This window comes from Hyla sarda, chromosome 3 (assembly GCF_029499605.1).
Source record: "Hyla sarda isolate aHylSar1 chromosome 3, aHylSar1.hap1, whole genome shotgun sequence".
Lineage (NCBI taxonomy): Eukaryota > Metazoa > Chordata > Amphibia > Anura > Hylidae > Hyla > Hyla sarda.
In genome coordinates this window covers 299,192,533-299,215,825 of record NC_079191.1, presented here as the reverse complement: position 1 = coordinate 299,215,825, position 23,293 = coordinate 299,192,533, and the positions used below count along the sequence as shown (strand labels likewise).

General features: G+C 43.9%; 1 protein-coding gene across 4 annotated transcripts in view; it reads left to right on the top strand.

Moving 5' to 3' along the window:
* LYST (lysosomal trafficking regulator) overlaps nucleotides 1-23,293 on the top strand; it is a 1,083,863-nt gene that overhangs the window by 984,967 nt on the left and 75,603 nt on the right. For all 4 annotated transcript variants that reach the window (XM_056566940.1, XM_056566939.1, XM_056566938.1 and 1 more), the window contains exon 48: nucleotides 12,119-12,258. In XM_056566940.1, the coding sequence (XP_056422915.1) occupies nucleotides 12,119-12,258 (140 nt within the window). The remainder of the gene's footprint in view (nucleotides 1-12,118; nucleotides 12,259-23,293) is intronic.

Here is a 23,293-nt window from a genome sequence, read left to right as displayed (position 1 = left end):
GGACAGTTCTAGCAGTTCAAGGGGCGGTGGCGTCTCGTCCATACTCCAGCCGGGCTCCAGCACTGTTGTCTTTAGACGCCGAAAAGGCTTTCGATAATGTTCACTGGTCTTGGCTGGAGTTGGTACTGAACAAAATGGGGTTAACGGGTAGTTTTAGAACATTTTTGTCGGCATTATATAAGAATCCTGTATCTAGAATACATCTACCGGGGTATCTTTCTACCCCATTTCCATTACAGAAGGGCACAAGACAGGGATGCCCCCTCTCACCCCTGCTTTTTAACTTGGCCTTGGAGCCGCTGGCACAGTACTTTCTTCAGCACAGCATCTATGAAGGTATTATGGTGGGGTCGGAGGAGGTGCGAATTAGCTGCTTTGCTGATGATATACTGCTATATCTAAACGGACCAGAGACCCAGCTGCCGGCTGTTTTTAGAGCCTTGTTCACTTTTGGCTCTTTATCGGGCTACAAGGTGAATTTAGATAAAAGTCAACTGCTATTTTTAGGTTCGGGATCTCATGATCCTGCCCGGGTACCCTTGGTTCAAGTAGCTAAGAAATATATCTCTTACTTAGGTATAAAATTAGGTTGCACTCCACTCTCCCTGTATACTCTAAACTATCCCCCCTTGTTTGCGAAAATTGAGGGCGAGTTGCACAGATGGCAGAACCTGCCTCTCTCGTTTTATGGTAGGGTGCAATTAATTAAAATGATGAGCTTCCCAAAACTCCTCTATCCGCTGCAGACAATTCCCCTGTTATTACGCCATACTGATGTTAAAAGGCTCCATGCTAGTTTTACAAGGTTTATTTGGGTAGGTAAACGCCCAAGAGTAGCCTATGACACTTTATGTCTAGCAAGAGAGAAGGGGGGATTGCAAATGCCTAATGCTCGTCTATATAATTTGTCAGCTATTTTTAGACATGTCCGGGACTGGATCTTTGATACCGCTCATTTTTCAAACACGCCCTTGGAGAGGGGTCTCTGCCCGCTGGGTTCACTGTCCACCCTGTTTCATTTACCTTATAAAGATATCCCTGGTTCATTGAGAAAGAATGTACTATTTAGTGACACATTGGCAACGTGGAAGGCGCTCCGTAGGATGTGTGGGATGCCTTGGTGTCTTTCTAGACACTTTCAGTTGTGGAGCACCCCTGCGCTTGATCACTGTACCAATAGTCCGATAGGCAACAATTGGAAATCGCTGGGTATCACTCAGTTTGCTGATTTCTTGACTGAATCTACTGGAGTGTTAATGAGCTGGGGGGAATTCCAGAGCAAATATACCCTTCCCGATTCCCATCAGTGGCTGTATAATCAATTATGCTCCTTTTTTCATGGTGTGGTGAGAGGTTATGCGACGGTAGAAAAACCTAATGATTTTGACAAATTGTTGGGGAGTACACAGTCCCACCGTTCCCTTTCGCTGATCTACGCAACCATCAGGGATATAGCGTTAAAGGGACGGGGGGCCACAGCTCTTGCCAAATGGTCCTCTAAACTTGGTGACTCTGAAATCGCCCCCTGTTTACTAGAGGGCTTATTGGCTGTCAATGGCTCTACCCCCAGTGCACAGTTAAGAGAAATTCATTGGCGTATTCTACACAAGGCTACGTATGCATTTAAATGGAGGGGCACGCCACCCCCGCCTCCGTTCCTCACACATTGTCCGACATGTCAACTACAGGGGGCAGACCTCTGGCATTGCTTATGGGAATGCCCGCAGGTGTCGAAATTGTGGTCTGACCTATCCTCTTTAATACTGACCATTTGGGATAGACATTTACCGTTCTCCCCAGAACCATACCTCTTTCACTATCTACCTGTTAGAGAATCAAACCCTCCTGATAGGGGCAAAATGCCCAAGGGTGTACACTTACTTATCTTGATTGCTAAACTGTGCTTGCTTAGACATTGGCTCCAACCTACCGTGCCGACAATTACAGAAATCTTAAAGGAATATCATTCTGTATTACATAGAGAGATGTTATTGTCCATAAGATGCTCAGAGTTGCATGCAAAGGCCTTTTTTAATAAATGGAAAAGATATCTGCACTACTTACCTGATGTCGGCGAACGTCACAGGATAATGACATATTTTAAACATACTACATGGTATTCAACTGAGGCTCTCAGGGGCACTCTTGGTAATCTAGAGCTACCATCTTAATGTTATATGATCCTCTACATCCTTGGCTCTCTATGGGACCCCACTATTAGAACTCTCTGTATGCATAATGTATAGTCTGACCTCAGGTGGCAAATACCCTACATAGGTACGACACTGTACTCGGGTGGGAATGGTGCAGCCTTCCTTGGGAGATTTGAGGTTTTGTTTCACAGTTGTTACTTGTTATTTCCTATATTTTGGGGGTAATCCTCCGTATTACAAACTGGATCCAGACGATACTTTTGACCTATTATCCTGACATTGTATTGTTGTTCCAGATTCTGACTGATTTCAATGCACCTTTGTCATATATGCTTTGTACATGCTCTGGATCCGTGAATAAAATATATTTAAAAAAAAAAGAATTCTAGAGTGCGGATCTCTCTAATACGGGCCAACAAGACCGAATCAGGGGGTGAGATTTTTCTTCCAGTACTTGGCTATAAGGGTCTTGGCAGCCAAGACAATATGTTGAAAGAGTTTGAAGGGTTTCCTGGATAAAGAAGGGTAGGAGAGGTGAAGGAGATACATAAGTGGGTCTAAGGGGACCAGGACACCCAAAACCTCACGCAGCATCCTCTGTACCATAGACCAATACTCCGTTATAAGGGGGCAAGACCAGAATATATGTAATAGTGTACCCAGCCCCACCCCGCAACGCCAGCACTGGGGGGGTATATCGGGGTTCAGTCTATTCAATAGCTCAGGAGTGTGGTACCAGCCCATAATCAGTTTATACTGGGACTCTTTATAAGCCGTACAGATGGAAGCCTTAGAAGCCCTCTCCCAGATAACCCACCACTGTGGAAGGCAGAGTATGCCTGGGGAAAGAGATGATGAAGGAATTGGAAAGATCTAGAATGGTCAAAGTGCGTCTCCTGAAGGAAAACTATATCGGTACGTCGTCCAACCAGCTCCCGTTGTATCAAGCGCCTCTTAGAGGGGGAGTTCAGTCCCTTTGCATTCAACGAGACGCACTTAACCATGGCGGATAAAGAGGAAAAGTAGGCAGATGAAGGAAAAGCATACTCACAGAAATAGTCAGAAGGGTCACCACACAACGATGGAGGGATATCCGGGGAACCTGAGTCACAAGGAGAAAATGCAGAGGAGAGCCACCTAAAGTGGGAAAAGAACAAAGGAGAAAGAGAGACAAGAAGAAACAAAGGGGTAAACAAACGGACAACAAACCGACGGGACACCATAGACCAAATAAAACAGAACAGTCAATAAGAAAGTAAACCATTGACCAAAAAGCCAATGCGGAGGCCAAGACCACCGAAGTGGACCATGGACCAAGGCATGGGCAGTCCATTGCTAGGGTCTCAAGAGGGACCATGGAAGAGCACCACCAAGGGAGAACCACCGGAAGAGCGAATGCCCCACCCCAAGGCCATTGCAAAGGGATACAGAAAAACAAAAACCATTGGTGAACAAAAAATGCAATTACCCTGTAATAATGGGGAACATTTTATCTAGAACGCCTAAATGCACGGGGGGGAGGGGGGGGGATCCAATATGACAGGTGAGGTAGACACCGGGGTAACAACAGCAGTCATCACCACTGAGGGTTGTCCGGCAGGACAGAGCTCAGGGCACAGGGCTAGAGTCACTGTGGAGGGGAGGCTGAGTGGTGGGAAGCAGCTGGAAAGTGCAGAGGGCCTGCAGGAGGAGACAGACAATTCTGCACTAAGGAGGCCCAGGATGAAGCCCCAGGAGGGGGAGAGGAGGAGGCCACAACAGGAAAGTCCACAGCAGCACTGGGAGGAGCAGCAGGCCCCAGGGATGAGCCCCCTATATCACTCACCGCACCGTCCAGCAGTACAGGAGCTGGATGCGAGCCCTCAGCAGAAGGAGCAGTAGCAGGGAGAGGCTCCGGTCCCCGCGCAGTAGCGCGATCCACAGGCAGATGGGTCTGGGCCGGAGGAGAGGACGTGGCAGCAGAGGTCCGCGGTGGCAAGAGTGAAGGTCCCCTCACTGACGCCAGCACCGGAGGACAGCAGGCAGGTGAGTCCACAGCGGTCGGCAGAGTACAGCTGCTGGAGCGGGATTGCAGGCCCAGCGTGGGCCCTGTAATGGCGGGCAGGGAGGAGGGCACAGAGGTAGGCGGCAGCTGAAGGAACCGCTGTATGCCTCTGGTGGCAGGGAAATTCTGCCGGGCTGTAGCGGAGGGGTTCCTAGACCTGCAGGAACTCTTCCCCATGAGAAAGCTGGGTTACCAGGGGTTCTTTAGTGCTGATTTACAGCCAGTGGAGCAGGAGCGCACTCAACATGCAGCCATCTTAGTCGGCGTCAAGCCACGCCCCCGATAGAAGACCTTATTTACGTACTATTTGGGTTAAAATTATTTTGTACCAGGACAGGTGGATTTTTATGAGGGACAAGTAGATTCTGCTCTGTTTTAGTCTCTTGGACAAGTAGTTTTTTAAAAAACAAAAGTTTTTTTTTTTATTTATTTCCACCCTCCTGAGGTTCATTTGTTTTTATAAATATATACTGTAGTATTGGCATTGTTCTAGAAAAGAAAACCCTCCTGGTGTCTAACCCCTTTAAAGCGTACCCGTCAGAGCCAACAAAAAACGTTTTTTTTTAATACATCACTCAGTACCTAATCCTGACCATGTACATCTAATTTTTATGTGTATCAAGGAAGTGTGTCCATGACATAGTTGATGATGCATGGACACATGAGGACTAGTATGTGTACAAGCGGGGGAGGAGGGGGGGGGGGGCCAGTTGGTTGACTGGCTTTTTTCAGTATGAAATACTGAAAATTTTCGAATGAAAGCAATTGCAAAAGCTATGCTTTATAATAGGGATCGACCAATATAGATTTTTTAGGGTCGATACCTATACCAATAATATGTGAACTTTCAGGCCGATAGCCTATAACTTAGACCGATATTCCGGTATAAGTTATTGGCTGTTTCAAGGTAATTGCCGTAAATTTCCAAAATCGTGAATATCGGCCGATCATATCGGCCAAACCGATAATCGGTCGATCCCTACTTGATAACATATCAAAATGTTTTGTATCTGACAGTGCCCATTTAAGTCTAAGGCTCCTTTCACACCGCATTAAGCAGTGGCTATCAGACCTACATAGTGTCGCATAGTAAAACCATATATACTGAGTGGTATTTTTTTTTTTTTTTTTATGGGATCAAGCTAAATGGAATAGTGCTGAGGACAATGCTATTCCTTCCAACATATCCAGGTCTTTGGGGGCAGGGGTGTAGCTGAAGGCTCATGGGTCCTGGTGCAAATGTTCAGCTTGGGCCCCTTCTCCCTGATAACTTCTTGCCCCCTATATAAAATACTGCCACAAATGGTGCCCCTAAAAAGAATGCTGGTGCATACAGTGCCGGGAATATAATACTTCTCGATGCTGGGACCCTAAAAATTATGATACACACTGTACCCCTGAATACAATACTGCCACATGCTGTGCCCCTGAAAAAAATACTGCCACATGCTGTGCCCCAGAAAACAATACCGCCACTTGCGGTGACCCTAATTTCCATTCCGACATATACTATGCTGCTGAATATAATACTGTAAAATACTGTGCCCAGATACAATACCACCACATCTTTGAAAATGCCTGAAAAAACGTGATACCTAGAGTATGCTCTATTTAAAAAAAATTTAAAAAATACACCACAAACAAATGCTGAAAAAAGTACCAGCTTTGCGCAGTGGCTGCTTCCGTTTTTTTCAGGGATGGGTAGTTTTATTTTTGGACTCTTGGAATGTCTTGGTTTATTGCCACAATACCTTAAAAAATATGGCAAAATGCTTTTATCACAGCAAAACCACTGCATTTACCATGGTCTTGGAGTAGTTGTTGTAATAAGCAGGGACATCACTGTTACAATTAAATATTCTCTTAGGTTACGTTCACACTTAATGGATCCTGCGCAGATTTGATGTGCAGAATTTCTAACTGCTGATTAGAAGCTGTGCTCAGTCATTTAGTTTACATTGAAATCTGCAGCATAAAATCCTGTGCATCAAATCCTGAACATTAAATCTGCGTATATGTGAACGTACCCTTAGGTTACATTCACACAGGCAGATTTGCGGCGAGTTTCAGAAAATTCACAGCAGATAACATTGCTGAGGCTCAAACTCGCAATAGGAAACTCGCTGTAAACCTACCCTATGGGCTTGTATTCCCTTTCCCACTCTCCAAATCTCCTTTGTGGAAAATCGGCCACAGACCCCATTGGTCAATATGGTCTGTGGCGGATTTTCAGCAGTGGAGATTCCGTGGTTGAAAATCTGCTGCAGATAACCTGCCTCTTTAAAATTTGTAGTGGGAAACATGCTGCGAGTTTGAAAGGAAATATGTTGAAGATTTTCTGTTGCAGATTTCACTGTCCAATGAGGTCAATTAGTAGCAAAATCTGCAGCAAAAGACGCACGTGTGAAAGGATTCGTTCACAGGTTGTGGTTTTTTGCGACATCATGGTGTATTTGCCATATTGTTACAGAGATGGTACGACAACAAAAATGCAACATGTGAACAAGGCCTAATAGAGAAGGGCTGTGTGACAGGGACATTCTCAGTGCTACTTAGTAATATATATGACACATACATTAAAGTGAAGGGGGTTGAGGGGGGGGGGAATGCCTCTCACTATTTGGGGGTTTGTAGAATATCATTGAGTCCTTTGCTTAGATGTGTGTGGGGGGGGAGGTGTCAGCTCATCTGGTCTCAGTTCACTGCAGCAACAGGGGGATTAACCCTTACCCCACACATGTCCCTGCAAGGTCTCACTGTCTCCTCCTTCCTTCTCCCTCCTCCTCCCTCTTCCTCCCTCTTCCTCCTTCTTCCTCCTTTTTTCTCCTTTTCTTCCTTCTTCCTCCTTCTTCCTCCTCCTCCTCCTCCTTCCTCCTCCCTCTTCTCCATCTTCTTCCTCCTCTTCCTCCTCTTCTTCCTACTTCCTCTCCTTCTTCCACCTCTTCTTCCCTCTTCCTCTTCTTCCTCCTCCTCCTCTTCTTCCTCCTCCTCTCTCTCCCCCTCTCTCTGAAGGTTAGTCACATGGTCTCCATCTCAGCAGTTGAGTCACGTGGTCTCCGTCTCGGAAGGTGTGCCAGCATCTGAGATGGAGATTCCACAACAGGGAGGCAAAAGAAGGTTTTCATAAATTTCACCATAGTATGAATGGTGAAAGGAGGAGTAATTTTTAATGGATGTTAATTGAATAAATTAAAAAAATAGGAAGGAGGGGACTATTAATAGAATAAAATTATTAACTGGAATACCCCTTTAATGCCTGAGGGTCGAAACAAGATTATAGAAAAAAACTGATGTCTAATCCTGATAGCACTTTGGCATATATTTATATATTTTTTCATGGAGGATTTATATGACTAATTTTATAGGTTTTATGGTGGGTCCAAATAGGCTTCCATTTTGTCACTATAATTTTGCAATATGTATTTTAATATCTATGTGTATATGTGAATTAATGTTTATGTAGAATTAGACTGATATTGATATACATCCTCTCCAGTTAGCTGGATTGTAGCTAGTTGTTGTTTTTTTATTATAAATACTTTTCATTTTGTGTTTTTATACGATTGATATGCAGATTCTAAAATCTGTTCCTGGGGATTAATTTTTTGTTAATTTTTAGTGAATTCATGTATTACTGTCTGTCTTTCTTTATTATGTTTGTGTTGCGGGCGTAACGTCACTTCCTGTGGTGACGCTTCTGTTCTTGTCTATTTTTTTTTTTTTTTTTAATTCAATAATTTTTATTGAAGATTCATTTTGTAAATGAAACAGAACAACACAGAAACATCTGAGTTATACAGTGAAGTACACCATAAAAAGGTACAACAATTACTAGCAGTCAGACTTTAACATTCAAAGGTGTGCAACACTGCTCCTCGTAACATGAACACGGCCTCTATACAGCCTGCTTGTGAGCAGAAGCAAAGTAGAACCCTTACGGTTCTGAACACGAGAACTATAGAGAACAATATAGAACAAATGAAAGGTTCGAGTATACAGAAAATACGCTAGAGGATGTAGAAACAATCGCACCAGTGTGTGTCAGCTGATTTTCAGGACCATAAGGCCATCTTTCAGGTTATTCAGCCTGGGTCAACTTGTGGACAGTGTGGGCTTGATATCCAGGATTTCCAATGTTTAAGATATGATTTGAATTGGGAGTGGGCCAATGCATATATTTTTTCATAGCTACAAGATAGATTGACCATGTTAATCAGTTCCATTAAGTCTGGCACTTCGACCGACTTCCATCGCCTGGTAAGCATCAGTTTGGTGGACATCAAGATGTGTGCAGTGACCGTACGTGCATGCATAGGTATGTTCTCCAGACCCAACAACAGGATGGCTAAACTAGGTTTTAGTATAAAGTCTACACCCAAGAACCTTCTCAGTAGGCAAGCGACGCCTGCCCACAGAGAAGAAAGTTTAGGACACCCCCACAGGATATGTAGGAGAGTCCCCTCCTCACCACAATTCCTCCAGCATAGTTTGGAGCAGTCAGGGTTAAACTTATGGAGCTTGCTGGGAGTGTAATACCAGCGGTAGATGGATTTCAGAACCGCTTCTCTATGATTAGTTGAGCGAAATGAGGATTTAATTAGCCTAAGGGCAGTCAGCCATTGATCTGTCGTAATTGTAACCCCCAGATCTGTCTCCCACTTGTCCATGAATGGTAGCCTATTCGGTTCTGTCTTGTCGTTCAGTAGGTTGTAGAAAAGTGTGATACCTTTCTTGCTAGGAGAGGGCATTTGGAGAAAGGCCAGAATCCGGGATGGAACCTTAAAGCTATGTGTAAATTTGTCTGTCAAGAGACTCCTAATCTGTAAACATTTATAGAAGTCAGTACGAGGGAGATTATATCTGGTCTGCAGGTATGGAAAATGGATCGTGTCGTTAGAATCATAGAGATCTCCTACTGTTTGGACACCTCTCTCTTGCCAAGTATGGAGGGAGAGATCCCGGATATAGTGTGATAGGAAGTCTAGTGGAAAGTATTTCATTAAGCAACTACGTTTAGGGATAGGTTGTGCTAGGAACTGTTTCCAGATTAGATCAGAAAGGTTAATAGAGGTCAAGATAGTGTAGGGAAGAGCGGAAGAAGACCCTGTGGGAATTAACAACCTAGACCTTAGGGAGAGAGGTGCAGAGCATTCCCTCTCAATGTTTACCCAGTACTTATCGGGATTATCCGTCCACCAATACTGCAGCTGGTCCAATATACAAGCCCTATGATAGTCCTCGATATGTGGAAGGCCGAGGCCTCCAGCATCAGGGAGCAAAGTCATGAGTTTACGGGCCACTCTAGGTTTCCCATTTGCCCAGATGAACCTGGAAATGTCCCTGTTCAGGGAGGCAAAAAAGGACTTAGGAATATTGACTGGTAGGGTCCTAAAAAGGTACAGGAGCTTCGGGAGAAGAAGCATTTTGAAGGCCGCCAGGCGACCCAGCCATGAGATTATTTGTTTAGAGTAGGACAGTAAAGATGTTGATATAGAAGCGGCTAAGGGAGGAAAGTTAGTGTGGAAGACAAGCTTGGAAGGGGAGGTCAGTTTGATACCTAGGTATGTTATTGCTTCTGTCTGCCAGACGAGTTCAAACGCCTGTTTAAGAGATCCTACTTCACCTTGTGATAAGTTGAACGGCAAGATCTGTGATTTCGAGGAATTAAGCTTATAGAAGGATACCTTACTGAACTCTTCCAGCAGAGAGAATAGAGAGGGCAGGGAGGCAGGGACATCAGTCAATGTCAAGATGATGTCATCAGCAAATAGCGCTAGTTTGTGTTCCCTGTCCCCCACCTGTATCCCACGAATGTCAGTCTGTTCTCTTATCCTTTGAGCTAGAGGTTCGACTGTGAGAATAAAGAGAAGGGGAGAGAAAGGACATCCCTGCCTGGTGCCATTCGACAGAGTGAACCGGCTGGATAGGGCTCCATTTGCAAACACCATGGCTGCTGGAGCGGAGTATAATGCTTTAATGGCACTTAAGATGGCTCCGGAAAAGCCAAAGGTCTCCAGAACAGAGAAAGCGTATTGCCAGTTCACTCTGTCGAATGCTTTCTCAGCGTCAAGGGTTAAAAAAGCTGCAGGGGAATTGCGACTCTCACAATATTGGATCAAGGACAATATCCTTCTAGTGTTATCTGGACCTTGCCGACCTGAGATAAAGCCCACCTGGTCCGCATTAATCAAGGTAGGCAGGATAGGCATCAATCTAGAAGCAAGAATTTTTGCGTATACTTTTATGTCTCCGTTTAACAGGGAGATCGGTCTGTAATTTGAAGCTACGTCCGGGGATTTACCTGGCTTGGGTATAGTAGTAATCAGAGCAGTCAACATTTCCTGTGGGAGGGAGCCCGTGTTCATAGCTACATTGAAGACGGTCAGTAAATGCGGTGCTAATATCCCGCTAAATCTCTTAAAGTATTCATTAGGTAGTCCGTCAGGGCCCGGAGCTTTATGGGAGGGTAGTGACTTTATGGCAGTGAGCACTTCCTGTAAGGAGATAGGAGAATTTGTTCTTGTCTATTTTTTGTGTTGTCCGTGATGACTGAGCACACCTGAAGAAAAGGTTCTCCCAACCCACAAACACGTTGTGTGTTTGTAATTAATGGTATGTGGATAATACTTTTTACCTGTGGTCTATGATAATATCGAGCATTGCGGATCCAAGCTTCCATATCACTTGTCTCTGTTGCCTGTTTATCTTCACTTGGAGTATCCAGCGTGGGAAGCCGCAGCAGCTCATTGCCTTCTTTACTGAGTGTGTATAATAGTTGTGCCTTCCTTTGCACAACCTCACCAAGTGAGTCGTTTTTTTTTACCCACTCACTAGCTTTTCTCATTGAAGCCATGTGATTCCAAACATGGGAGTGCTCCTGTTTTGGGTTTTAATCGTGTTGACCCACAGCGTATGAAGAAAACCCCCAAAAATTGTGTTTTTCTTTTGAATTTTTCCACACACAATATTTTTTTGCTTGCACCATACATTTTATTGTAAAATAAAAGGAGTAATTACAAAGTACAATTGGTTGTGCAAAAAACAAGCCCTCAAATGGGTCTGAATATGGAAAATGAAAAAGTTATGCCTCTTAGAAGGCGAGGAGGAAAAAGCGAAAACACAATGTCTGTGTCCTTAAGGGGTTTAAGGTTTACAAATATTTACAAATAGATTTATCATTCCAGGCATAATAAGAAAATAAGCAACTTAGCAAAACTTTTAGTCTGAGTTTTTGTGTCTTTGTTCTGTGTAGTCTGTCTGCAGTTTTCTGCCCTCATTCTGTACCCTACTTTTAATAGCAAACATATGCTAGGTTAGCATTAGGGTATGTTCACACTGAGGAATTGGCGAGGAATTCTTGCTTAAAAATTCCGCCACGTAATTTCTGTTTCTTTTTTCAGCACGGAATTGACACAGAATTCCGCACAGAATTCAGCACGAAAATATAGTAGGAAACAGTTTTTTTTTTTTATTTATTTTTTTGCTGGACAACAACAACAAATTGGAATTTTCTTTTCTTTCTTCCGCGAATTCCGTGCGGAACGGCGTCGGTCTGAAAACATTTTTTATTGATTTCTATGGGACGAAGACGCAGATTCCGCATGAAGAAAGAATGTTCATTCTTCATGCGGAACAGAATTCAGCGTCTGAATTCTGCTCGCGGAAATTCCTCAGTGTGAACTGAGGAGTGGAAATACCATTAAACTCTATTGGGTTTTTCCATTGCTGACTAAATTGGAGAGGAATAAGTGAGCGGACTTATTCGAGTAAATTCCTCTCCAATTCCTCAGTGTGAACATACCCCCTTAGAGGGCAAAAGGAAGGCTGTAGCTTAATATGTAGCCTCTAACCACAAAAAAATCTTACTTTGTTTCGTAATCTATTATAAAAATATTTTTTTTATTTTAATTATCTTGTGCAGCCAATGGAAATTGAAGTGGAATCACAGGTACAATTATATGGTCACTCTGGAGAAATTACCTGCCTGTTTGTTTGTAAACCATACAGTATTCTGATCAGTGTCAGCATGGATGGAACTTGCATCATATGGGATCTAAACAGGTATGTTTACTTCCAACTGAAATGTATACAAAAGTTGTACAAAATTGTTACATCTACCAAAATGTAATGAAATTAAGCTAAGCATAATCCGAATGTTGTGCATTATTTCAATCAGTCTTTTGTATTGTGTGTGGTAGTGTGGCTGCTGAACTAGCATAGAATGGTGAGAACGTTAAGTAACCAGGGTTTTGCCGTGGATAAAGAAGCAGATTAGGACGTGGTTGTTAGAGGACAGAAACTGTGCAGCCATTGTGGCTTCCACTGAATGCTTTCACTCTCATGTGGGGGCATTGCCTAAGAGATTGCTGAGCCTTTAAAGGGGTACTCTGGTGGAACAAATGCTTTCAAATCTACTGGTGCCAGAAAGTTAAATAGATTTGTAAATTACTTCTAGTTAAAATCTTAAAGGAGATCTGTAGTGCTCTGAACTTTATTCATTCGAATAGGGGATAAGTTTTAGATTGCGGGGGGGGGGGGGGGGGGGGTACCGAGCGCTGGGACCTCCCATGATCTCTTGTACGGGGCCGCGGAATTGTACAGGAAAGGGGGCGTTCCGTCCACGCATGACGCAGCAGCCGGCACGCCCCTCCATGTATCTCTATCGGATTCATGGAGGGGCTTGCCGCCTGCCGCGTCATGCAGGGACGGAACGCACCCTTTCCTGTACATTGCCACGGCCCCGTACAGGAGATCGCGGGGCCCCCAGTGCTTGGACCTCCCGCAATCAAAAAGTTCAGAGCACTATAGATCTCCTTTAAGACTTACTACGTAGCTGTACTACGTAGCTGTTGTATACTACAGAGAAAGTTGTGTAGTTCTTTTCAGTCTGACCACAGTGCTCTCTGCTGACGCCTCTGACTGTCAGGAACTGTCAGGAGCAGTAGAGGTTTGCTTTAGGGATTTGCTTATACTCTGAACAGTTCCTGACATGGACTGAGGGGTCAGCAGCAGAGAGCACTGTGGTTAAACTTTCTCTGTAGTATACAGCAGCTGATAAGTAGTGGAAGGCTGAAGATTTTTTAAATAGATGTTATTTACAAATCTGTTTAACTTTCTGGCACCAGTTCATTTGAAATCTTTGTTTTCCTTTGTAGTACCCCTTTAAGTAGTGATCCCAGACACTGTGAGCCAGAGAAGAGAGGTGGTATGAGGCCTAAGTTTGTTACATGTGCCATAAGTTGACCTTGGTACCAGGATATGTTCAGTTGCTTATCACTGTTTCTTAGTTGTCTTAGAATGACTGTACAAATAAGAAAGGGGGAGGGGTTTGCTTATACGCAAAACCCTGTCTAAGACCCATTTTTTTGTGAACACATGTGAAGGATATAATCATGTGGAAATGGGGAGAGGAGGAAACAATATTACATTTCTTATAAGTCGCCAACTATATTGGAAACAGCGAAAAACCTACTAATTAGGCAAACAAGGGAAGAAGCTAGGAGGGTGAAATCATTATTATGGGGAATTTCAACTACCCAGATATAGACTTAAAAAGCTGAAATCTGCAGGTCCAGCAAAGGAAACAGGTTTTTGGCAATAATAAAGGACAATTACCTTTCACAAATAGTGCAGGACCCAAATGGAGGGGTGCATTTTTGGACCTAATACTAACCAGTAGGCTAGACAGAGTATCTAAAGTAGAGTTAGGGGGTCACCTTGTTAAAAAAAAAGACCACAACATAGTTTGTAAAAGTTATCTTTTATCCTATAATAAAATTGCAACATAAATAATAATTGTCACATAAAGTAAAAAGAGCCCAAAATTTTTCTTCCCCCTACATAAATGATAAGAAACGTAAGAAATAATCTGTTTCGGTGGAGGAAAATGAGGAAAAGACCAATGTTCTAAATGCTCTTTTATAAAGATGGCATGAATATTGATAATGTAAACTCTCAGATGGCATCTATCCCCTTGTTCTGTTGGAACTAAGCACAATGCTAGACAGACTGATTATACCTTGTATTTATAGATTCTTTAAAGGAGAACTCCAGACCATAAAAATTGTCCCCCATAGTGCCAGCAGTAAAAAAAAATAAAGATGTACATACCTTCCTCCGCTCCCCCGGGGCCTCTGGTAACCGTCTCCGGTCTCCGCCGCAATCCACTTCCTGGTTGCCAGTGGTCGGATGAATCAGCAAATCACCGGCTGCAGCGCAGTCCGACTCGGCCGGCGATAGGCTGAGTGGCAGTGTGACGTTTTCGGCCCCGGCCACAGGTCCCGGTGTAGTGAAGCATTTTGTGTCCTGAAGTTTTTTCACACTGCCGCTCAGCCTATCGCCGGCCGAGTCGGACTGTGCTGCGGCTGGTGATTGGCTGATTCATCCAACCACCGGCAACCAGGAAGTGGATTGCGGCGGAGACCGGAGCCGGTTACCGGAGGCCCCGGGGGAACGGAGGAAGGTATGTACATCTTTATTTTTTTTTTATTGCTGGCACTATGGGGGACAATTTTTCATGGTCTCGAGTTCTCCTTTAACCTGTTGGGGACGAAGGGCGTATGCATACGACCTTGCGTCCTGGTACTTAAGGATGAAGGGCGTATCCATACGCCCGTGGAAATTTCGGTCCCCGCCGCGCGCTGGGCGGGGACCGGGCCGGGATGACTGCTGATATCTATCAGCAGACACCCCTTGCAAATGCCCAGGGGGGTCATTAGACCCCCCCATGTCGGCGATCGGCGCAAATCGCAAGTGAATTCACACTAGAGATTTGCGCTGATTCCGGGTCATTACGGGTCTATGGTGACCCGGAATAGAAGGGGGATCGCGGGTGTCTAAGACACCCACGATCCCCCTAAAGCGATAGGAGTGAGGTGGCACGGGTGCCACTTCTCCTTTCCCTGCTATTGGTGGTCTAGACGCGACCACCAATAGCAGATCTGGGGCGGGGGGGGGGGGGGTTACTTTCATTTTCCCTGTCCTGCCCTCCCACAATAGGCGGGGCAGAATGGGGAAAACGAAGAGGAGCGGCGCCGGAGTCCACTTACCCCTCCAGATGTTGCAAAACTACAACTCCCAGCATGCCCAGACAGCTGTTTGCTCTGTGGGCATGCTGGAATTTGTAGTTTTGCAACAGCTGGAGGTCTACTGTTTAGAGACCACTGCACAGTGATCTCTATACTGCCCTCTAGATCTTGCAAAACTACAACTCCTAGCATGCCCACACAGCTGTTTGCTGTCTGGGCATGCTGGGAGTTGTAGTTTTGCAACATCTGGAGGTCCACAGTTTGGAGATCACTGTTCAGTGGTCTCTAAATTGTAGCACTCCAGATGTTGCAAAACTACAAATTCCAGCATGCCCACACAGAAAACAGCTGTCTCGGCATGCTGGGAGTTGTAGTTGCGTACCTCCAGCTGTTGCATAACTACATCTCCCGGCATGCCCCTCTGTAATCAGTACATGAATTGTAGTTTTGCAACAGCTGGAGGCACACTGGTTGGAAAATACTGAGTTAGGTAACAGAACCTAACTGAAGGTTTTCCAACCAGTGTGCCTCCAGCTGTTGGAAAACTACAAGTCCCAGCATGTACTGACAGACCGTGCATGCTGGGAGTTGTAGTTTTGCAACAGCTGGAGGCTCACTGGTTGGAAAATACTGAGTTAGGTAACAGAACCTAACTGAAGGTTTTCCAACCAGTGTGCCTCCAGCTGTTGCAAAACTACAACTCCCAGCATGCACGGTCTGTCAGTACATGCTGCTGGGAGTTGTAGTTTTGAAACAACTGGAGGTTTGCCCCCCCCAGGGCACATTCACACGGGTGGGTTTACAGCAAGTTTCCTGCTTCAAGTATGAGCTGCGGCAAATTTTTCGCCGCAGTGCAAATTCCTAGCGGGAAACTCACCGTAACCCGCCAGGTGAATGTACCCTAAAAACACTACACTACACTAAAACCTAATAAAGAGTAAAACACTACATAAACACCCCCTTACACTGTTCCCCCTCCCCCCCCCCCCCCCAATAAAAATGAAAAACGTTTTGTACGGCAGTGTTTCCAAAACGGAGCCTCCAGCTGTTGCAAAACAACAACTCCTAGCATTTCCGGACAGCCATTGACTGTCCAAGCATGCTGGGAGTTTAGCAACAGCTGGAGGCACCCTGTTTGGGAATCACTGGCGTAGAATACCCCTATATCCACCCCTATGCAATCCCTAATTTAGTCCTCAAATGCGCATGGTGCTCTCTCACTTCGGAGCCCTGTCGCATTTCAAGGAAACAGTTTAGGGACACATATGGGGTATCTACATACTCGGGAGAAATTGCACTACAAATTTTGGGGGGCTTGTTCTCCTTTTACCCCTTATGAAAAGGAAAAGTTGGGGTCTACACCAGCCTGTTAGTGTAAAAAAAAAAATTTTTACACTAACATGCTGGTGTTGCCCTTTACTTTTTATTTTCACAAGAGGTAAAAGGAAAAAAAGACCCCCAAAATTTGTAACGCAATTTCTCCTGAGTACAGAAATACCCCAGATGTAGGCGTAAAATGCTCTGCGGGCGCACAACAAGGCTCAGGAGTGAGAGTACACCATGTACATTTGAGGCCTAAATTGGTGATTTGCACAGGGGTGGCTGATTTTACAGCGGTTCTGACATAAACCCAAAAAAATAAATACCCACATGTGATCCCATTTTGGAAACTACACCCCTCACGGAATGTAATAAGGGGTACAGTGAGCATTTACGTCCCACATGTGTCTGACAGATTTTTGGAACAGTGGTCAGTGAAAATGAAAAATTAAATTTTTTTTGTTTGCACAGCCCACTGTTCCAAAGATCTGTCAAACGCCAGTAGGGTGTAAATGCTCACTGTACCCCTTACCTGTGGGGCGTAAATTCTCAATGTACCCCTTATTACATTCCGTGAGGGATGTAGTTTCCAAAATGGGGTCACATGTGGGGGAGTCCACTGTTCTGGCACCACGGGGGGCTTAGTAAATGCACATGGCCCCCGACTTCCATTCCAAACAAATTATCTCTTTAAAAGCTCAATGGCGCTCCTTATCTTCTGAGCATTGTAGTTCGCTCGCAGTGCACTTGACGTCCAAACATGGGGTATTTCCATACTCAGAAGAAATGGGGTTACAAATTTTGGGGGGCATTTTCTCCTATTACCCTTTGTAAAAAAAAAAAGTTAAATTTGGGGAAAAACCTGCATTTTAGTGGAATTTTTTTTTTTCATTTACACATCCGACTTTAACAAAAAGTTGTCAAACACCTGTGGGGTGTTAAGGCTCACCGTACCCCTTGTTACGTTCCTTGAGGGGTGTCGTTTCCATAGTAGTGTGCGATGTGGGGGGTTTTGCTGTCCTGGCACCATAGGGGCTTCCTAAATGGGACATGCCCCCCAAAAACCATTTCAGAAAAACTCACTCTCCTAAATCCCATTGTTGCTCCTTCGCTTCTGAGCCCTCTAGTGCACCCGCCGAACACTTGGCATACACATATGAGGTATTTTCTTACTCGAGAGAAATTGGGTTACAAATTTTGAGAGGATTTTTTTCCTTTTACCCCTTGTAAAAATTCAAAAACTGGGTCTACAAGAACATGCCAGTGTAAAAAATGAAGATTGTGAATTTTCTCCTTCACTTTGCTGCTATTCCTGTGAAACACCTAAAGGGTTAACACACTTACTGAATGTCATTTTGAATACTTTGAGGGGTGCAATTTTTATAAGATTTTGAAAATTTTGCGAAAAATTGGAAAATTGCTGCTGAACTTTGAAGCCCTCTGATGTTTTCCAAAAGTAAAAACTCATCAATTTTATGATGCAAACATAAAGTAGACATATTGTTTATGTGAATCAATGTATAATTTATTTGGAATAGCCATATTCCTTATAAGCAGAGAGCTTCAAAGTTAGAAAAATGCCAAATTTTCAAATTTTTCATGACATTTTTGAATTTTTCACCAAGAAAGGATGCAAGTACGACGAAAATTTACCACTAACATAAAGTAGAATATGTCACGAAAAAACAATCTCGGAATCAAATTTATAAGTAAAAGCATCCCAGAGTTATTAATACTTAAAGTGACAGTGGTCAGATTTGCAAAAAATGCTCCCGTCCTTAGGTTCATAATGGGCTCCGTCCCCAAGGGGTTAATGACATGGATTGTTCCACAGAACTGGTACATAGCAAATGTAGTGCCGTATTCATAAAGAGTTATTAAAAGTGACCCTGCAGACTATAGGCCTATGAGTCTAACATCTATCGTGGGAAAATATCTGAGGGTTTTCTCAGATATGCTGTTTTGGAGTATCTTTATGAAAACAACCTCATAAGGCTGGGTTCACACCATGTTTTTGTAATACAGCTCCCATATCAGGTTTTTGATGAAAAACTGTTTCCTCAAAACCTGACTAAACTGTATCAAAACGTTTGTACAAATTTTAACCTGTATACAGTTGAAAACCGTATACGGTTTGAAAAATGATGTCCAGTTGCATTCGTTTTTTAAGAAAATGTATACGTTTTTAATTTTTCCCTCCATTATGAATAAAGTTTCACTTGTTAGATAAAAATTCCAAGAAAAAAAACTTTCGGTGTGCACTGCACATGTGCAACATCAAAAACCGTATGGTGCAAAACGGATGGGACCATACGCACATACGGTTCTGTATGGTTCCCATTGACTCCTATGTTAAAAAAAAAAAAAAAAAAAAACGTGTTCGGTTTCAATACGGATTTTCACCCGGACCAAAAACCGTGGTAGGCTACGGTTTTGGGTACGGGGAAAAAAACGGACAAAACCGTACGAGATGCAACCACCTGATGCATCTTTTGGCGGTTTTCAATGGAGAGTAAATGCATACGGTTTTCAATACGGTTCCATTCGGTTTTCAAATTGAAAACGTATACGTGATCTGTTTTGCAAAAACATGGTGTGAACCCAGCCTAACACATCACCAGCATGAGTTTATTAGGGATTTGTCCTGTTAGGCTAATCTAATGTGCTTCTAGGTGGAGGTCAGTTATAGATTGGACCTGAGAGAGGCTGTGGATGTTGTATATCTGGACATTTCTAAGGTTTGATACGGTTATGGATTGGTTAATGTGCGGCCTTAATCTGTGAGTGACTACCGCTGTACTATTTTTGCCGATTGTCGACGTAAGAAAATTCACACCAGGCCAGGTTGGTATGAATTCCCTTCACGGTATCCCAGAGAGTTCTCCCTTTAATTGAGGAAAAACTGTTGGTTTTTACATTGTGCAAAGAAGGAGGTTTAGGGAGGGATAGTTATGACATCACAATAAATATGTTACAGTTTGATTGGTTGTTAACATATTTATGGACATTTATCAACGGGTTTAGTCAGGTTTTCTTTACTATAATTGTCGCAAAATTGTTGCAACTGCGACTACGCGATTTTTCTTGCAACATTTTGACTGTAAAGCGAGAAAAGCAAGTTTTCCAAAAATTAACTACGTAGTAATAATTTTAAAATGGACTGCGGGTAGTCAGGTATTTATTAACTGCGACAGTCGCAACTGCACAAAAAAAAGTCGCAACAGGGTAAAAAATTGACTAAATTTACTCCAGCTCAAACATGGAGCAGAAAAAGCTACTACCAAAGTAAAAAAGGAAAAATTGCTTACGTGAAAGAAAATTATCAACAGGCTGAAACCAGTTGATAAATAAGTCACACATAAGCAAAAAAAAAAGTAAGGAAAAAATTCCAAAAAAAAAAAATCCATAAGCAAACATTGATAAATGTCCCTCATTGTGTCCATATATATTAGCATATCTAGTGTCCATTAATTTCTTGGCAAAAGTTCTGTTCATCAGAAGGTTAGTCTTTCTACTCCCGCATGGAGTCGTCTCAAGGCCTCTATTCGGATTCACGAGCAGATAGCATTCTGACGTATATGGGTTGAAGGGTAAAACTATGCCTCATTCTATATGCTGATTAGTCATTTGAGCGTGGCGTAGCATAAGTCATTTATGTTGCAAGGCTTCTAGCTTGAGATTTCTCCATCTTTCCACAAAGCCCAATGTTTAGACGTCTTGTCGCCATCTCAAGGTTCTAGTCTTGATTACAGGCAAAGAGCACCTGAAATGTCTTGAAATAAGGAAAGCAAAGTTCTTCTGCAATATTTAGCAATAGCAAATAGCATTTTAGCAAAGGCATATGAGTATAGATATAGTGATCAATATATTATAAACCCAACAATACTATGACAAATGGTTTTTACCAAAAAATGAGGATGCTGAGACTAGGGGAGGTTATATGTAAATGGTTTGTAACTAGCTCAGTGATAGGAACAGGGCTGTGGAGTCGGTAGATAAATGTTCCGACTCCGGAGTTTTCTGTGCTTCCAACTCAGACTCTCCGACTCCTCTGTATTAATATGTGAATGTATTTTATACATTCTTTTGAAGGAAAGAAAGGCAACATACATGTCATTACCACAGGACTACTGGCTGGGAAGCCAACAGTCTACTGTATTGAACAGTTTGTGTGCTGATCTGCTGCTGAAGATAGGGCAGTGGGAGGATCCAGGAAGGGGCATTTATTATAAAACATGATTTCCCTAGTAGAATCCCAAAGGATAGGGGATAAGATGTCAGATCGCCAGGGTCCCACTGCTGGGGACCCCCGGGATCGCCACTGCGGCACCGCGCTTTCATTACTACACAGAGAGAGTTTGCTCTGTGCGTAATGATGGGCGATACAGGGGATGGAGCAGCGTGACGTCATGGCTCTGCCCCTCGTGACATCACGGCCCGCCCCCTTAATGCAAGTCTATGGCAGGGGGCGTGATGACCCCATGCCCCTTCCGGTAGACTTGTATTGAGGGGGCGGGCCGTGACATCATGAGGGGCGGAGCCATGATGTATCGATGCTCCGGCCCCTGTATCGCCTTCATTATGCACAGAGCGAACTTTCTCTGTGCAGTAATGAGTGCGCAGTGCCGCAGCGGCGATCCCAGGGGTCCCCAGCAGCGGGACCCCGGCGATCTGACATCTTATCCCCTTTCCAAAGGATAGGGGATAAGATGTCAGATCACCGGGGTCCCGCTGCTGGGGACCCCCGGGATTGCCGATGCAGCACAGCGCTATCATTACTGCACAGAGTGAGTTCGCTCTGTGCGTAATGACGGGCGATACAGGGGCCAGAGCATCGCTACATCACGGCTCCGCCCTTCGTGATGTCTAGGCGCTTAGTACCCCTTTAAGCTAACAATCGAGTTTACAAGTTTTTATAGCCTTAGCTGAATGGCAGCAGTTTTTCCAATGGTTTACAGCTTCAATATTGAACTATTGACCCTCCATTCCCTTCACTTATGCAAGTGTCTCTAGTCCTGCAAAAAACATATTTCCTTAACCCCTTATCAGTGAGAGGCTAGGTTACCCATGGGTTCCCTGTAACAGCAGGACACAACACTATGGAAAGTATTGCCGCTCCTAATTGTGCGTTGTGTGCCAAATAGTAAAGCACATGAAAAGCATGCTTCTTCACAGTCACTTAACGTGTTCGTTTTATGGTTACATGAGGCACTGCATGCATTGATCTTTATTCTTATAGTAGAAAATTCATTAATTATAACTTTTTGTGAATTGAACCATTTAAACTTGCTTTTTTAAATTTTTTATTCCAATCTAAATTTAGTAGGAGTCTGAGTCGGTGCATTGTTTGCCGACTCCGACTCCAGGTACCCAAAATTTTGTCCGACTCAAACTCCTCCACTCCGACTATGACTCCGACTCCACAGCCCTGGATAGGAAACAGAGTTGTTATCAGTGGAACATATTGATTGGGTGATAGTTACAAGTTGGGTACCACAGGGGTCAATACTGGGTCCATTTCTTTTTAATATGTTAATTAATAACCTTGTAGAGGGATTACAGAGTAGAATTTCAATATTTGCAGACAACACTAAACTGAGTAACATAATCACCACCGAGGAGAATAACATATTACAGAGGGAAGCAAAGAACAGATCCCTCCAAGGACAGCACAGGATAGAGCTGGCGCACAAGACTCCAAGGGTAAAAACTATTTATTGTATTTATTTTGTATTTATTTTTACCCTTGGAGTCTTGTGCGCCAGCTCTATCCTGTGCTGTCCTTGGAGGGATCTGTTCTTTGCTTCACATCGTGTTGCCAGGAGCGGCTGCCGAGTCTCGCCCATCAAAGGGTTTTATGCCTACACCATAGTTGTACTTGGTCGTAGTACAACCTACATTGGTGAGCTATATTGCTTCAGCTTTACCTCTTATCTATACGTTATCACACTAGGAGCGCTTTCTCCCTTTGTTTATAGTTGATATTACAGAGGGATCTGGGGAAGCTTGGTGTATCAGTCAGTACGTTAACTTCACCCTTGTCATTAATAAAAACTTTTGATATAATGTATATATTACTATTATGTGTATTTGTAATATACTTTGATTAATTTTTTTTTTATATTTTTGGGTAAAAAAATGCTGTCCCTGCAGCTATTACCTGTGAGGAGTCCAAACACAGGAAGTGAGGGTAGGACAAGCAGGGCTCTGGCTTGTCAATCATCCTGATGTATAAGCTGAAAGCATGTCACAGAGCCTCAAAGCCTCAATGTCCAGCTTCTCCTCAGTGTACAGAGTCCAGCTTGTCCTCAGTGTACAGAACCCTGCTTGTCCACCCACACTTCCTGTCAGAGGCAGCTCTCTAATTAGGCGATTTAGGCCACCGCCTAAGGCCTCGCGCAAAAATGGGCCTAGTGGCAGCCTAAATCGTGTAAATAGAGAGCTGCAGGCTGCTGTAATTAAAAATGTCAGCAGCCTTTCCCGGTCAAAATTTTTAATTGTTTAGCCCAAGGACGGACTGACCGGCCGGTCCATTCGGCCGTAGTCTGAAGGCCTGGCCGGGAAAAGGGCCCGCTGTCCGCCGCCTGTCACATTAAATAAAAAAAATAGTATTTTTAAATTGCCCGGGCCCGGAGAACGGTGCTGCCAGCTTGCAGCCCTGTAAGCGAACTGCAGTGGCTGCACTTTGAACTCCGGCATGGCGCTGCTGCGCTTAGAAGTGAGGTCACGCCCGCCGCCCTGCTCTCTCT